This window comes from Triplophysa rosa, linkage group LG7, assembly GCF_024868665.1.
Source record: "Triplophysa rosa linkage group LG7, Trosa_1v2, whole genome shotgun sequence".
In the NCBI taxonomy this organism is placed as follows: Eukaryota; Metazoa; Chordata; class Actinopteri; order Cypriniformes; family Nemacheilidae; genus Triplophysa; species Triplophysa rosa.
Genome location: NC_079896.1, coordinates 13,771,217 through 13,789,258, shown reverse-complemented (window position 1 = coordinate 13,789,258; position 18,042 = coordinate 13,771,217). Strand labels below are relative to the sequence as shown.

Genomic DNA, 18,042 nt, shown 5'->3' with positions numbered 1-18,042 from the left:
ATTCGACAAGTGCACAAACATCAATTTCATGCATAAACTAAATCCAATTTAGGTAGTTTATATCTACAATTTGGATACATTTGATTAATAGCAGTATGGATGTAAATGTGGTCGCCCCCTCATTTACAGCAATGATCATCATAGGTCACGTTTGTATGTAACTAAAACAAGTAGGCCTATTTGGTATTTTAGTTTCTTAGCTGCATCTCTGTTACGTGTACAGTGTGTACAGTCCATCGCAGGAATGCGGCATGCTTGAAAGTAAAGCCAAAGCAATTCTATCACCCCCTTGTGGCTGGCTTCAGTACAGACGGTTTCAAAGCAACGTTACTGCTGCGGATGCGCGCTTTTGTGGGCCAAACTTAACTTCCGGAACACATTCGCAAAGAATAGAGTCCCTGTAGATTATTTCTGAAAACAAGCAAAAGAAAAAACAAGTAAATTACATAAGATAGTATTAAAAGTATGTCTCGACAGTATTTTGGGTTTGCCAGTAGAAGAAACGTTACTTGGCTAAACTTAAATGCGACCAATTTACACGACCCATTCAACAAACTGTTCATTTAGTAAAATTAACCCACAATAAAATTCAAAAATTGTTTATTTAATACAATTATTATACAATAAAATATTAATATAAATTACTGTTAACATAAATTGTTTAAAATATAAATAGTTTAAAAGTATTAGCCAGATCCATAACACCTCCTCAATGACGCAAACAAGGCTGGTCCTGAAGAACTTCCTGTTTCAGTTACACAAACATTTGAACAAAATACAATCAATCATATTTATAGCCAATTTAAAATGTTAAAAAATATCGTTAATATTTAATTATATATGTAATATAAAAAATACTAACAATAAATAAATAAATACAGGAAAAACATCAAGTGCTTCTGAATCAGTGTTTACATCTTGTGAAGTGGTCCATAGGTCATAAACTCCACCTTCACCATGTAAACGAACAGGAATCACGCCAAAGTAAAAAATCCAATTTCACTTAAAATAAATTGTTGCCCAAGACAGTTTTTCTCATTTTTGTTAGTTCTTATCACTCTGTTGTACAGTATGTTAAAGTGTTTGTTTGGCTCCAAATGACGTCATTGACCCAATACGTCGGCAGCCATATCTCAGGCATTTTAGCTTCATTTTTCTACAATGGAAGTGGGGTGCATCATCCATCTTTTATAGGGTCTATGGTCCATACACATATACAGTGCAAAAGACAATGTAGGCCAGATGTTGCTTGTGCAATATGAATAGCCATTGATTTATCTTGATAAACCCCTGAAAAAGTGGTCAAAAGAAATTATGTTTACAGCTTCTTCTCATTTCATAATATAATTATTTTATCATAGTAAAGGTCACATGCTTGAATAAATATCTGTTTAATCTGATAAGGCCCGCAGAACAGATAATCATTTTTGGTATAATGGCTCATCCATACAGAGACTGCATGAGCAGACCTGGTAAACAGACAGAGTTAAAAAGGATAAGAGGGGACAGTGAGTCACACGTCAGAATGAAGGAATTTGCACCACCCCCAACCCACTACCCAAGGCCCCCCTACAGCACAGCTAACATTTCGCTTTCTTTTTTCCTTCTTTCTGTTCATACACATATTCAAACTTTAAAGTACAAAGTATATGCCATGCAGTGTTTTTTGTTGTAAATTTGTGATTTGAAATAAAAATCTCGCAGTCACTGTATTTGTATTTTTTTTTACAAAAGTCTGTAAGTATTTTTTTGAATAAGTTAGCACTAAACAAGAGGGTGAAAGCACATTTTAACTGCACTCCTTTGCAGTCAATATTGGCTCTGCAGGCTTTAGTGAGGGTGAATGTTCTTGGCAGCCACATCCAGCTGAACATTTTATGACTCTTTTGTGTTGGGTGTTTTTGACTCGTGTTTCCACCCAGTGGTTCTCTCCTTTCCACCTCATTATCTGAAAAAATAGCCTACAGGAAAGGGAGAATGAAAAGAATAATGCAGAGAACAAGAAGGGAACATTTGAATCCTTGAACAATTAAAACTGGAATCATATTTCTCTTTTTATTTTATTTTTTCCAACAAGGATTGTTTATAAGTTAGCTTGCGTTAAGGCAATGAGAAAGTGAAGGTGTAGATCTTCTCATGACCAAAATAAATAAAAATGTTGAACAATCTGCATGATTAACAGAAGAGAATGTAAATATTGGCCTAGGATGATTTGGTTTGATTGACAATGCTTTGTATAGTTGTTCTAATCATTATTTTTGTTAGGGTTAGATGTACATGTAAAAAAACTAATAATGAAGCTTGAACCAATAAATGTTGTCACAAACACATTCATTTTATTAAATGTAACAGTTAACTATGCTAAATCAAGAAATGCATGAGTATGCTAAGGTCTGGCAAGATGTTGTGAACATACAAGAGATAGGACCTACATATGACTGTTACAATTTACATTACATTAAATTATTTTCCTATGTCACTCTATTGAAAATATTATGCAATTCCAATCTCGGCCACTAGAGTGCAACAGCAACATTACAAAATCAGGACACCTCAAAACAGGCAGGCCAGCTATTTGATGTTTATAGCAAGTATGTGTATTTACTCAGCTTTTTTGGGGGGGGGGGGGTAAGTAGTGTTTCTATTGTTATGGTACATTTTACCATGCTATAAAACATGCATGCTAAAATAGATCACGTTGCAGTCATTCAAGACACACATGTATTTATAGCACCTAAGTGCTGCAGCAATTTGGACACTCTTGAGGAGTTGCATTTATTAAAAAGTTGTCTCTGATGGTTAAGCCGCCAATTTTATTTATAAGGTGCACAATAAAACTAGCAAAAACAGCAAACCTTTATTTAGTTGCAAGCAACTGCAAAAACACAACCATGTTTCATGCATTAGCTAGAATGTATTAAGATTTTGCGTTTACCTCATTCAAATATACCACAACTCTTCATTATCTCTACTCACACCTTGGTTGTACGAGTTTATCCAAAGGCAAACAGATGTGACATGCCTGCTTGCATAAGCTGTCACTCATAAGCCGATTGATTAATCACGGTTATAAATTTACACACCGGTGCCCCTAAAAAGAAACCGGTTTCATATATGTGGTGCATATCTGCTCTTTAAAGACTTGCTTTAACATTGATTGCCTGTACTGTACATACCTCTAGGGAACCACACCCTCACTCTTATTTCAGGCAATGTGAATGAAGAATGCACAGCAAGCACTGTTTGAAGATTATCTTTCTCTTGCCTTACAATAAGCAGAATTCATCTTCAAAATTAATTCCCAAGTCAGCAAAAAAGGTCACCATAGGTTCACTGGTGGTTTAGGTTTCGTTGTTACGTGCTGACTAAAATTAAAGGGATAGTTCACCCTCATCATTCATTATTAACATACCTTCGGGTTGTTCCAAATCTTTATAAATTTCTTTGTTCTGACGAACACAGAGAAAGATATTTGGAAGAATGCTTATAACCAAACATTTCTTGGACCCCATTGACTACCATAGTAGGAAAAACTATTAGATTATTAATGATAATCTTAAACTATAATTTATTTTATTATTAAGTTTATTTATTTTATTTAGCCTTGTTGTGCAAGCTCTCTGGAGCTTGTGCAGAGGCAGCAACTTTTGCCAGAGGGGAACTGGAATCCCCTGGTTGGGCCTGGGTTCTCCTGAGGTTTTTTTCTCGATTAGAGTTTTGGGTTCCTCGCCACCGTTTGCATACTGTTTTTGCACTATCTGCCTGACCGGGGGGGGCTGCTTTAGAATTTTAAAGTTTTACTTAATTAATATTGCATATAGGAATTTTCTGTTATATTTGACCTGTGCTTCTCTCTCCTTTATCCTAAATGTGTGCTCTCACTGAGCGTGTGTGTGTGTGTGTGTGTGTGCGTACTTGTCTGTGTACGTACGTGTGTGTGTGTTGTGTGTGTGTGTTGTGTGTGTGTGGGTGCGCATCCGTGTGTGTGTGTATGTCTCTATGTCTATGTGTGTTAGTACGTGTGCATATTGTGTGTGTGGAGTGTTTTGTATGTGGGTATGTCTGTCTTCTGTGTTTTCAACCTTTTCTTGTTTCTGCAGGTACAACTTTAATTATTTTGCTTACAGTCAATATGTCTCATGTACAGCTGCTTTGTAACAATGAAAATTGTAAAAGCGCTATATAAATAAAGTTGAGTTGAAAAACAACTGGAACAACTAGAGAGTGGGTTTTACATTATGAAGAGCTGTAGAAAGGATTCCTGGTATGCCTGACTGAATGTTGCACTGGGCCCTTTCTTCAAAATGATATTGAGTAGTAGTAATGGTTCCAGAATTGCATTTTTCATTTGCCATTCCACTCAGCTGATGACAATTTGTTGTTTAGGCGTTGCGGTCTCTTAGCTAGATCTTAGTTATGTGTCATTTAAGTATTAGTTTAGTCTCTGACATTTCCCCCCAAAATTCACAGGCAAATAAAAATAGCAAGAAATAAGACAAATGTGGTCATGCAGTTAGAATATAAAGAAATTAGCTCGTCTTATAGCAAAGACAAATAGACTAAACATGGTCACTTCCACATTTTCGTTTAGGGGCGACAACACGTCTGTTGCTGATTTTAATTTTACAGTCTGTACAGAGGAAACCAAATGAATCTATCCATACTGTTATGTGGTTCTCAAACTGGCGGCCCTAAGATGGGTCCGAGGGCCACAGTTTTTGCGGCATTTTATGAAATATACTTCTGTCATGACAACTCTCGGAGGGTTTAGCATGGTAGTGTACATGACATATAAATGTATTTGGTCTTGGCAGAATAGATCTGCTAAGCTGCTGCGGTGGAGCAAGTACGGGGACTTGCCGCTGCCAATACATCCACAACATGCTGCTGTGTGCATATAAGGAATGCTGCTGCTGCTGCACATATTACATATATGAACATACCCTGCATAGCTTACGTGATCACCTTGTAGCATGTCTGTACATGTGGAGCCGGGGAAGGAGGTGGGTTTCTGAAACGCGCTGCACTGCTACAACAATCACTAGCCAAGATTTAAACGATACGGAAGGAACCGATCAGCTGCGCCGTGTAGTCAAGTTATTATGTCAGATTGGTTTAGACTTTAGGACTGCGCCATCTAGAGTTTCATGCCAGAACTTTCTCTGTGATAAATTTTGTGCAATCAAATATCAGAAAAACAATACCACCAACCACAAGAATTGATGTTCCAGCATTGTATAATTGAATATGTCTTTGGTTTAATACAAATTCTAAGTTTAAGATCATAGGTCTTTATTTGGAGGGCCACAAAGCAATCATACCCACACAAGGGGGGCCTTACAACAAAAAGGTTTGAGAATTACTTGTGTATAGCATTAACTAATGCTAGTGCTTTCACCAATAGGCTGTGTTTATTTGGTAAACCTGTGCACAGTTCCCTTCTTGAACTCTAAAGGAGCCATAGAGTATGTGAGTTTACTTAGGAAATGTACTTAGCCAGTGTCTCCCAACCCTGTTTTTTAGGCACAACAGAAATACACCATTTGGATGTCCATCTCATTGAACACACCTGATTAGACTCATCAGCTCATTCGAGTAAACCCAGAACAGCAATGGGTGTGTCAGATAAAGGAGATGTACAAAATGTGTCATGGTGTGTTTCTGGGATCAAGGTTGGGAAACACCAATTTAAGTCTCCATTTGTTCTCCGGTTAGTATAATTGCTGTGTAGGAGACCGAGATATTACAAAGTGGTCTCATTAGTGGTTTTCTTTATTATTGATTTCCTGTGAGATCATATCACCCAAGCCACGTAAGTTCTTAAGCCATTGTTCCTAAGCCTGGCCCAGTCAACTCCTTTCCTGGATGGCCAGAGTATTTCAGAATTTAGCTTCAATACTAATCAAACACACCAGAACAAGTTAATAGACGTTTTCAGGATTACATGAAAAGGACATGCAGGTAAACTCTTCAGTTGGTGTCCAAGACCAGAGATGACTTTGGTTTTGGAGGCATCTTTCTATCCCCCTGGTCTGGTTACTAATCCAGCCCTGCTACAAAGTATTATTTTAGCACTTTACCAAAATGTGTAGTTTGTCTGTTCCCATGGGAATCGAACTTATGACCTCGCTAGTGCTACTTTAAATCAAACACATTGACATTTAATCACCCTGGCTAGCTGAAAGTTCACTTTAGTGTGCCAGTAGATGTTCATAAAAAAGGGAACAAAAGATGACAGGACTTTTTACTGTACACTGTCCTCCCACCCATAAATTACATGACACACCTACATAATGAATGCTGTCTCTTCGAATCTGTTCACTTTTTGTTAGGCCTGTGTTACCAAAAGCGATTGCTGTTTGCCTCTTAGATTATACATTTTATATTAATATATGTTAATAAAAAAATTTGCCGTTTTATAAGATGTAATCTGAGTCTTAGTGGTCCGTACTCTAAGGCCATGTTTACACAATGAAAAACAGAAAGGTTTTCCTTTGGGTTTTTGAAGTTTGACGTATATGCAACAGCGTTTTCAAAACGGCTTCACATGGGTCCGGGACAATGAATAAAAATGCTGCATTATGCTTGCAAGGCCAGCGGATGGCAATATTACACGGTAAAGAAACATTACCTGCCTTTGCACATTCACGTTTCTCAATATGCGTTCTTCAGCGGTCTTGTGTCCTCGTGTTCTCGCTCTACGCCATCAATAACCGTCAAAGTCCGGTTCCAATACTCAAGAACACAAGAACAGAGAACGCATGAAAGTACCCGGATGTGTTCTCGATGTCAAGGATGCATAGTATGCAGCCTTGCGCGCATACAGTCCGCTTGAAGTCCCAGAAGTCACTGCGCATGTGTTGGTGATTGGTGACATTGCGTCCATCAAAGTTCGTTCTTCCGAGGCTGCCTCACAAGACTGGTCTCCACAAGAACACAAGTCCATTCTTTGCGTTCTTGGAATTGAGAAACAGCCATACTGTACGCAGTTTTAAGCCAAAAGTGCTTTTTAATACCCTTGGTCAATGTATATGTGTGTTTAGACACTGTGTCTCTACTGGTCTGAGTGGAGTAAATCTACTTTTTGCTGGAGAAATGTAAATAAGTATGTCGCGGCGCACAAGCACACAGTACGGAGCACCGGCATTATTGTTTTGGGTACACTTGCGTGACTGTTTTGCAGTTTACACGAAGACGATAATGCTGGCCATTTGAAAAACTTTCACTTTAGGACCCATATTAAAAAATGTGCGTTTTCAGTCCCCCAAAATGTTGTTGTCGAGCTGATGTTGTGTAAACGGCCTCTAAATGTCCATTTTTAAGGTGAGGGAAACCATGCTGTATTGGTGTATATCTCTTTAATTGCAAATTATCTGCTGGTCTCTGGCCCTTTCTGGCAGAGTGCAAGGTGCTGTGTGAGCTGTTCTTCCAGTACCAATATGACTAGCATTATGCCTACACCGAACGTGAGTGGTGTGACCAAGGGTGCTGTAGGGGGGGGGTAAGGATGATTCTGAGGCCCCATGCACACCTCAAGGTATTATAAGGTATTAAACCCTAGAAGCAATGTCACCAATCTCTTAGTGAGCAAACCAGAGTCGACAGTGGCAAGGAACCACAACTCCATTTGGTATATGTATGTGGAGAAAAGAAAACTACAAAAAAAAGAATTTTAGCCGCAGTATCCTCAGAGAGTTCATGGGTACTCTTATGTACAAAATGGCACACAGTGTACAACTCATTCAGGGCAGAAACTATGCTAATACAATACTGTGTGCACACTGCCAACGCACATTTATGTCCAAACACCATGTAAAAGTGAATTTTGATCCCCTTTAATATTGTAAATGTGGTATATTTTCGTAGTGATCTGGTTTTACTATATTGCAGTACACTGCAGTGTTACATTCAAAGAGTGAGCTGCAATAGGTATAATGAAAATAAATAACCAGCAATAAATGGTTAAAAGTCTCAGTGTTATCTTTACAGCAATGTAGGGGTTGGGATTAGCCAATACTGTATTACTCTTGTTGAACACTAGATAATGGTGTGTTGGAATGCAGCTCTTCTGTTTTTGCCAACATCATGTTGACCCTGGGACAACATTTAAATCAACCAATCAGATTTCAGAAATAAGTTTACAGTTCCAACCAGGATTAGGTGCTTCTAGACCATTGTTTTTCACTTATCATTTCCCTCTGATTTTAGGAGTAAGTTATGGGTAGGGTTGGGGTTTGGTGTGGGTTTAGGTCCATTTATAAAAATGTTGTCCTGAGGACATCAACCACTTGGCAAAATCAGGTCGAGCGTTGGAATGCAGCAGAAAACTTGTTTTAATGAGTTTAAAAGGTGAATTTTGATTTGCAGATAGTAGGGGAATGTCAATCAGTGTGGAGGCAGGGCAAGTTCATGTCAGCTATGAAGGGGTCATTCTGAAAGGGGTGGAGATAAGGATGTTGTATTGCACGAATAGGTTACTTTAATAGCAGTTACACACAGGCCTGGAATTGAGACTCTTTATTGAACTCTCAATAATATTTTACACTTTTTTTGTAATTTTAGAAGAAAAAAAATCTTCAAATAGTTTTAGACCTTAAAGGCGGGGTGTCCGATTTCTCTTAGCCGTTGTTGTTCAAATCACCCAAACAAACACACCCCTACCCCCATCTTTCGCTTTCGTCAGCGCTCGGCTCGGCTAATGTCCGTCCTGTGCACTGTGCACCTTACTGCTGATTGGCTACAAGGTTGTTTTGGTACTCGGCCCGACTCAGTTGTCTAAAGCGTAATTCGGAAATCGGTTACTCCGCCTTTAAGCATCCTGGATCTTGATCTACTGTCCAAATGTAGCTTACAATATCTCAGTATGTTTACACTACCCAATGAAAGTAGTTAATTGGTCAGTGTTTATATTTTGCATATTCGTGTATTTTCATGTTTTGAATATAATTTTCCCTTACAGAAAAGACACACGAAATTCACATGTGCAAAAAACACATGTGATAACATGTGAAATGTGTGTTTTTGGAACATTTTGGTGTGAATTCCATGTGAATTCCCACGTGAAACCCATGGGATAACATGTAAAAACCCATGGGATAACATATGCGACATGTCTCCACATGTGATCACATGTTCTTCACGTCACCACATGTTGCACATGTCATCCCATGGGTTTTTACATGTTATCCCATGGGTTTCACGTGGGAATTCACATGGAATTCACACCAAAATGTTCCAAAAACACACATTTCACATGTGATCACATGTGTTTTTTTGCACATGTTAAACACGTTGTATACATGTGATCACATGCGAAAAACATGCAAAAAACATGTGAAATTCATGTGTCTTTTCTGTAAGGGCGTTTACCCCCTTTTGCACATTGCGGAAAGTATGGTACTATCCAAATGAAATCGAATGGAATTGATTATGTAGCTTTTGGAATATTCCATGCATGTGCCCTGTGTTTAGAGAAACAGTTAATGTATAATAGCTTTATCGTTCTTCCCACATACAGTATAACCCTTTGACCACCTAAACATATCTTCAACATTGTTTCTTGTCCAATAAACCAGCCTCAAGCCACTCCCTGACCTTCATATAAGAGTTAGAGAAAGACCAATTCTCATCTCTTCGCTTATCAGCTTCTAACCTCTCGACTCCCAGCTCTCCTTGTGCCAAATTAGAGATGATAAACATAAAGAAAACCGTGAGGTCCTATAGCAGTCAGTCATCCCATGGCTCATTCGGCTCCGTCTCCAGTGGATCGACAGGTGCGGTTGGGGGGTTCAAGGTTGTTGGATACAAATCAGGTTCTGGGATATATAGAGGTGCAGGTAGTGTGGAGTTTGGATATGGTGTAGGGATAGGCTCAAGACCAGGTTGGGGTTCTGCTCCAACTGTTTGCCCTCCAATCACAGCTGTAACGATCAATGAAAGTCTCCTTGCACCTCTGGACCTTGAGATTGATCCCAGCATCCATGCCATCAGGACGCAGGAGAAAGAAGAGATCAAGACCCTCAACAACCGCTTTGCTTCATTGATTGACAAAGTAAGTGACTCTTCTGCTCTGGATGATTTTGGGCTTTGTCCTGGTTTATTCAGTATTTTTGTGTAAGTTTGTGATGTTATGGTGAGAGGAACAGGTACTGTAAGTCCAGCCATATGCCATATTTTATAGGCTCAAAAGTCATCAGTGTTCCAATAGAAATAGAAATTCACACATATCACTGAATTATAATTACAATTATAATGTCTCATGTAAATGTCACAGATAAACTGTTGACTCAGACAAATATGCAGACAAATATTCTCTGTGTGTTTATATTCAGAACACAGTAAAGTTGCAAGGTTTTAGATATACAGTATTTCTTTAGGTTTAGAGCAACACATACAGTACTTAAAGCCACAATATGTATATGTTTACCTGTGTACTTACAGTATCCCACATGAGGTTCCATTTTGGGCAAAAATGTGTGGATTGCATTGTACAATACATTTGTTTTTGTCTACTGTTATTAACAATGTTTCATTAGTTTTTGGTGTGCGTGTCGTCCTACCATCCTCTGCTTGTGTTGTCTTGTTTGTGTATTCCGGTTGTGTTGTCTGTTTTTGTTTTGTGTATTATCATGGGTGTGTTTGACTTCATGTGGTGCTGCACAAACCGTTTAGCGTGTGACGTCAAACTATCGCAAGAGCAATTTGAAAGCAGTACTGTCTCACGATACTTAAATGTCACATGCCGAACGATCTGCGCAGCGCCAAATGCTGTCTATCAAAAACAGCGAGTCCCATGAAAAAAGGCTGAAGTAATAGTTTTAGCGTTTAGCACTCTGCTGTTGTTACTATTAGGCTACTCTGTTGACTTACATTGATGCTTTTCACACAGCGCTTATCTTTGTTCTAAACCCCGTGTAAACAATTGTTTCACACTTGTAATTTGGAAGTGGGTTATCCCCACATTTTACCCAGGGTTATGAAACCCCGCATTGTGGTGCCAAATGTATGCAGTGTGAAACAAAGCAAGGGTAGAATGATACGACCAGACGCTTAGCAACGAACACCCAATTAAAAACTTAACAGCTCTTACCTCATAATATCACAAGTTGTGTACAGTCACAGAAACTTTGCACGCTGTGTAAACAATCGTTTCAGCATTTTATTTATTTGAATAAATAACGTCTAAGGAGGCTTAAAACAGCAAAAAAGGGATTTGCAAGGTGTAATTTTTCTCGGAGGCGGAACAACAAGTTAGTCGATTATTTAAAGGTCCAGTGTATGAAATTTAGCAGCATCTAGCGATGAGGTTGTATATTGCAACCGACTGCTCACTCCCCCCTCTCTTTCGAAGCACTATGGTGGCTGACACAGGGCTAAGAGGTCGTCACATTTTTGTTTCATTGCCGAAGGAGATATACTTATTTACAAAACATTCTCTCTAGAGCAGTTTGTCTGTTTAGGGCTGCTGTAGAAACAACATGGCGAATTCCATGCAAGGGGACTTACAGTGTATGTAGATTCTACACTGCTCATTCTAAGGTAATATAAACATAATGTTTCATTGTGTAAGGTCTTTATACACCTCTGGAGACATAGTTATGTATATTATATTGCATTTCTGTCAATAGATCCTCCAAAAAATTACACACAGCACCTTTAAAGGGACCACGCGCTGTTTTTATTCAGTCAGTTTGACGCTGCAGTATTTATCCATCATGACTGTTGACACTGCAAATAGGCAAACCAGAACATTAACCCAGGGTTTACTGATGTACAGTGTGAAATGTTAGGTCATGAATACCCAGGGTTATCTCTTATCCCCTTGTGAATTATAAGCAGTGTGAAATGTTAAATAGATAACCCAGGATTCTGTTTACCCGGGCTTTAGAATAACCCAGGGTTAACTGTTTCAAGCGTGAAAAGGCCTAGCGGCAAAAGTTACATATTGTCCCTTTAAAGGGATAGTTTACCTTAAATTCTAAATTCTGTCATGATTTACTCACCCTCAAGGTGTTCCAAAACTGTATACATTTATTTGTTCTGCTGAATACAGAGAAAGATATTTGGAAGATATTACACTACCATAGTGAGATATTTTGAAGAATTTAGGAAAGCATACAGTTCTGGGGGACCTTTGATTACCTTTTTTATTAATTTTTCCTTAGTCAATGATATCCAAATCTGAAAATTGCTAACATTCTTCCAAATATTTTTTTCTGTGTTCATCAGAACAAATAAATTTATACAGATTTGGAACAACTTGAGGGTGAGTAAATGATGACAGAATTTTCCTTTTTTGGGGGAACTATCTCTTTAATGCATGATATTTATACAAAGACTTGTAAATTTTAGCATGCTGAGGAAACAAAATGACAGTGTGAAAAACATGCTCCCCTGTTTTTGGTAATACTATGGTTTGGCAATTCATAGATTACTTTTGTATGTCTTTTATAAAGACTCCCAATTGGCTGACTCACCTGAATGGACAATGTTCACTGTCACAAACACACCTTTGACTGTTTGTGGGCAATACAGAAGGACCCCTCCCTAACAGGCCTTTATCCTGTACAAACACAAGCACACTGAACTCACCCTTTCAATACAGAACAATGAGAGAAGAACTTACATTTTCCCAGTATCCTACAAAATGTATAAACCAAACCAAATCAAAAGTGTCCAGAATGACATTTAGGCATTTGACATGAACATAAACCGCTGTAAGGCTCTACAATGACATACACTGCATCAAATACAATATAAGTTTAGACAGAATTTTTAATAGTGAATGTATTTTTGTGGCAAATTTTAATTGAGACAAAGTATTCTCAAATTCGTAAAATTGAGAGACAATTTTGTTTCTTGTGGATTTTCACCAGGTGCGTTTCTTGGAGCAGCAGAACAAAATGCTGGAGACCAAATGGTCCCTTCTGCAGGACAAGACCAACAGCCGATCCAGCATTGATGTTATGTTTGAGAACTACATCGCTGGCATGCGCAGACAGCTGGAAGGTCGGGGTTATGAGAAGCACCGCCTGGATACTGGCTTGCGTGATATGAACAGCCTGGTTGAGGACTTCAAGACCAAGTGAGAAAAGTTGGAGCCTCTGACTAGTGTCTTAGTAAAACTTGTGTGCATATTTTCACAATAAGGTGTTGAAGGACATTCCACAAACACATTCAAAAATAAAACGGTATTCCTCAGGTACGAAGAGGAAATCAACAAACGTAATGAAAGCGAAAATGGATTTGTGCTCCTGAAAAAGGTCCGCACATGAAGAGCTTTTAAAAACATGCTAAGACTAGTTATGACAATTAAAACTTATTAGAACTAATGTAATTACGATAATTGTGTGTCTGTTTGTGTACGTAAGGATGCTGACATTGCATACTTGAATAAAGTGGAGCTGGAATGCAAAATGGATAACTTAACAAATAAGGCCAACTTTCTCAGGCATATTTATGATGAGGTAAAGTTTACTCCCTCCTAATAAATATTTGTTGCTCATGCAATACCCTTACTGATAACCTTTATTGCATAATACATCATAACCATTAAATGCTTACAAAATAAAAAAACCACATACAATTCAACCTGCTCAAATGGCTCTCTGGACTTCATTGATTTTCTTGTTACGTGTTGTATAGGAACTTCATGAGCTCCAGTGTCAGATCAAGGATACATCAGTTGTTGTAGAGATGGATAACAGGAGAGATTTGGATATGGATGCGATTGTGGCTGAAGTTCGTGCCCAGTATGAGGAGATTTCTAACCGTAACCGTACCGAGGCAGAGAGCTGGTACAAACTGAAGGTTTCTGAGCTCTTGTTATCATTGTTTTTTTCTTGCCTTGACATGTGTGTTTCAAGACGTGTGTGAGCTTGTACTGTTGGTGTGTGTGTAACGTAAAAGTTGCTGTTTTTAAACTGTGGTGCTGACACGATTGATTTATTGCATTAATCTGAATCATTGCATCATTTTGGCTTTTCTAATAATTCTCAACTGCATTATGTGAGATGAGTGTCTTATATGATTTTAGTTCGAAGAAATGCAGTTGTCGGCCACCAAACATGGAGATGACCTAAAAAGCTCCAAAGCTGAAATTTCTGAGTACAAGCGTGATATTTCTCGCATACAGTCTGAGATGGAAATTATTAAAGGGCAGGTAAGAACTTTATTAACGGGTCATCTTGCATGATAAATTATGTTCATTATTCAAGCAACACTGCTGGGGTGCCAGAAATATTCCGTACAATAACAGTTTTTTCCTGTAAAATTACACTCCCCCAGGTTTCTTGTAAATTTGCGGTCTTCATCTGTAATTTGATGGTTATTGACCGTATTTCAAAAGTAGATCAAAAATCCGGCAGCTGGGGCACCAGAAATATACCTTAAAAACAAAAAGATTTATTTCTGTAAAATTACGTTTTCCCTGTTATTCTTGCAAATTTGTAGTCTTTTAACTTAACTAAAGTTTCACCAATTTAAAATGTAAAAAATCGGACATTTCTCTTGATAGTGCTTGTAAACACTGTGTAATAATTTTCATCCGATGTAATGGTACTGACTGTAAAAACAGTTGACTGAGTTTATGACAAGTAAACTCCTATCAAATTTAACCCTTAAATTAAATGGATGGGCATAAAAAATTTCATTTTTGAAGGTTTGTAGTTACATTGGTAGAAAGAGAATGTATTAATAATAGTATATAATATAGAGATGAAACATTTGGCAAATTAGCATGGTAGAGTTATGAGTCAAATTATGTTAGTGGTGTTCCGATTTATGTATTTATTTATTTGAATGTGAAAATAATGAAATGTTAATAAAGCTTAACAAAAACAGTAGGCCCATTAACTGATCTCAGTTAACACCAGTTTAATCTTTGTGTCCTCACATTATTTCAGCAGGCAAAACAACAAGCTCAGATGGCTGACGCAGAGGAGCGTGGTGAAGTGGCTGTGAGAGAGGCAAAGCTTCGTGTCCAGGAGCTTGAGGCGGCTCTGCTGAGAGCGAAAAAGGATATGGCCCGTCAGGTGCGCGGGTACCAGTCATTAATGAACATCAAACTGGCCCTGGACATTGAGATTTCCACCTATAAGAAACTCCTGGAAGGAGAGGAGAGGAGGTGGGTCTAACATTTTAGCAGCTTATAGCGTGTTTGTCATTTTGAATTGATCATGCATCTAGGAAAGTGTTACGTATTAAATTAAAATGACTGATATAGAGTTTTGTTCCTTCACAGATTGTACAATAGCTTCCAGACGTTCTCTGTCTCTAAACAGAAGTGTATGTTTTTGTTTCGCATTGCTCTCTCTATGCATACCTTTGCTAATAAGTTGAACTAGTATAGTGACAATATTTTATGTTATTTTTCTTAGCCTTCAACTATGACCTTGAAGGAAGCCGCCTTACAAGAGGCTCATCTCAAAGTGCTGGAAAAGATGTTCCTGACACAAGTCTGGTTAAGCAGGAAATTGTGGTTGCCAAGGGTGACAGTGGCTTGGTCAGCAACACTGCCACTGTTACAAAAAGCACAAAGACCACCATCATCACCAGTGAGACAGAAAAGAAACTTGTAGCTTCCGAGGGACACGTGGAAGTCATTCATAAGTCTGCAAGTGTGCATGAGAAGGTTTCTAAATAACTGTGAACAGATAAAGTTGTGCAGGACTGTCACTTGCAATCACAAGGCACACAACAACCATTTGCGTGTGGGTGTTTACCACATCCTTCAAAGTAGAATAAGCGCACAGGACAGTATCCTCTGTTGCACTGAGTACAATTCTGACAGATAATTCCTTAATTATAGTCTGTTTTAGCTATCAGAGGAGAAAACAATTAACAGTCTACTGTGACCAATCAAAAACTTTCATACGCTTCCCTGATTTCTACTGTTTTCCCTGAAAGTATATTCAAATAAAGTGAAATAAAAACGGATTTACTTTGAATTTGATTTTTAATTTTAATTTTCAAGCCTTAAGCTTTCTGAACTGTGCTATCAGTATGTGTAGCCTAGAGGATGCTTGGAAAGATATCAGTTTGCTTTGTCAAAACCTGTATGACTTTGTAATTCTGAGTTTACCTTCAAAATTCAAATCTTAGCAAATGAGTATTTGCTCATGGCTGATATTTCACACATGCTGGGCCTCTACAACATTTAGTGCATTTTATAGCTAAAACACTGATTCAGAAGATATGTAGTAATACAAATGCAGCAGAAATAGATTCATTATTTAAATATAATGTCACTTTACTTTTTTCTTTTGACAGTCAGTCAGAGCTGGGTAGTAACTGATTACTTGTAATCTGGTGTACGTACTCAGATTCCAAAAATCAGGTACTAAATTGTAATTGAATTATGTTACATTTTAAAATACTCATAATCAGAGTACAGTTACTATTTTATTTTTACAGATTACATTACATGGATTACATTACATATTACTTTTTTATTTTTTGGTAAACCTACCACTTTAACTATTAAGACAACCAACCATCCCACGATAGCGAGTCTGACGTGTTTTTGTTTACAAGCATTTATGTTCGCTGTGTATTATTCAAGAAGTGTTAATCTTCAAAATCCAGCAACAATAATGATATACAGTACAAACAAATAATGAATTTGCGCGATTAGTGCAAATCACAACATTCATTGCGAAACTGCATTAGTCATAAATCCAAATAAATTTGTGCTGCTGAATTGCCCAGCACACACAATATATCATCTATTTTCAAAAATGTTGTTCACAAAGGTAATACATGTGAAAAAAAAAATTCTCTATTGTTTAAATTGGATGTTGTGTAAAATAATCACAAGCATATGCGGGTGATAAATTTAATCTTTCACAACTTGATTTTGGTGTTTTGGGACTGTGTACCTGTCATTTGTAATCCAGTCTTTCTGTTGTGAACATTTACATTTGCTTTGAGCAAACCGTTATTAATATGGCTATAATATATGCAGGTATTTATGAATCTAAATTATGTAGACGAAAGTTTATGGTTAATAAGATTATAATCTTATTGTCAGATTGTGGTCTGAATACTTTTTGTTTTGTCCATCACTGCATGAATATTACACCCATTTACATTGATTTTGTATTTACACTTGATATCTACACTGTAAGGCCTTTTTTTCTATTCTTCAACCATTTTTATTGTAATAGCCTACATGTGCTGTTGTATTGCAGTCATTCAGTATAAAGGCATTTGACTAACTTCTAGTACTTCGTGTACTTTTATAATTTAATATACAGTCATTTAATTTAATATAATTTTATGTACCAGGTAAAGATAAAACAGACATTTGTAAACAAATGTAATCTAAAAACAAAAAAATGACGCTTTTACGCCTGCTGTTTTGCGCCTCGGTGTGCACTCACATTGGCGCCCTTTGTTTAGTCACGAGGCGTTAAATGAAGTGAGATCCCTTGATAAATAATGTTACATCCATTTACAAATGACATATTATGACGTAACAAAACAAAATGATCTTTTAAACCCTTGCTGTTGTGCTTTCTACTTTTCAGTAATGAGCCTGTTGCACTACCATTTATAAACAGCAGATGGGGCTGTTACGAGCACAACCCAAACTAGTTTTTTTTCTGGACATTTGTGAACCAAACCATAAAAGCTTGAGCACTCCCTTATTTCTTAGACCAGATTAATTATTTTTCTGTAACATGTATGCACTATGGGGAGTCTTGGCTGAAATCAAAATGAACAAAAAATGTAAATAAAAATATATATTTGAAAAACATCTATTAATGAATAATAAAACATTTTTTTACATGCTTGTCTTTACCCTAATTCACACACTCTTGCAGACATATACATAAGCATACATTAATATTGACAATAGTCTTAAAGAGTGTGATGTCTGCAAGTCTGTAAGTACTTCCTAAATAAATAAACCGAAAATACATATCCTGCCAAGTATAGATGTAACATACAGTGAGGCAGAATGGTAATAGTAACAACCACTTTTATTACAGCGTCCTCCCCTATTAGCAAACATTATCCTGGATGGGTTACAGTCCTTAA

The 18,042-nt window shown here is 37.5% G+C and overlaps 1 protein-coding gene across 1 annotated transcript; it reads left to right on the top strand.

The window, feature by feature from the left end:
* Positions 1 to 4,973: 4,973 nt before the first annotated feature.
* zgc:158846 (uncharacterized protein LOC100009654 homolog) lies at positions 4,974 to 16,276 on the top strand. The gene is made up of 11 exons (XM_057337869.1): positions 4,974 to 5,003; positions 5,289 to 5,350; positions 9,715 to 10,051; positions 12,876 to 13,084; positions 13,202 to 13,262; positions 13,371 to 13,466; positions 13,645 to 13,809; positions 14,036 to 14,161; positions 14,904 to 15,124; positions 15,242 to 15,285; positions 15,378 to 16,276. The coding sequence occupies exons 1-11, from the start codon at positions 4,974 to 4,976 to the stop codon at positions 15,641 to 15,643; spliced, it is 1,617 nt and encodes a 538-aa protein (XP_057193852.1). The 3' UTR covers positions 15,644 to 16,276.
* Positions 16,277 to 18,042: the final 1,766 nt, after the last annotated feature.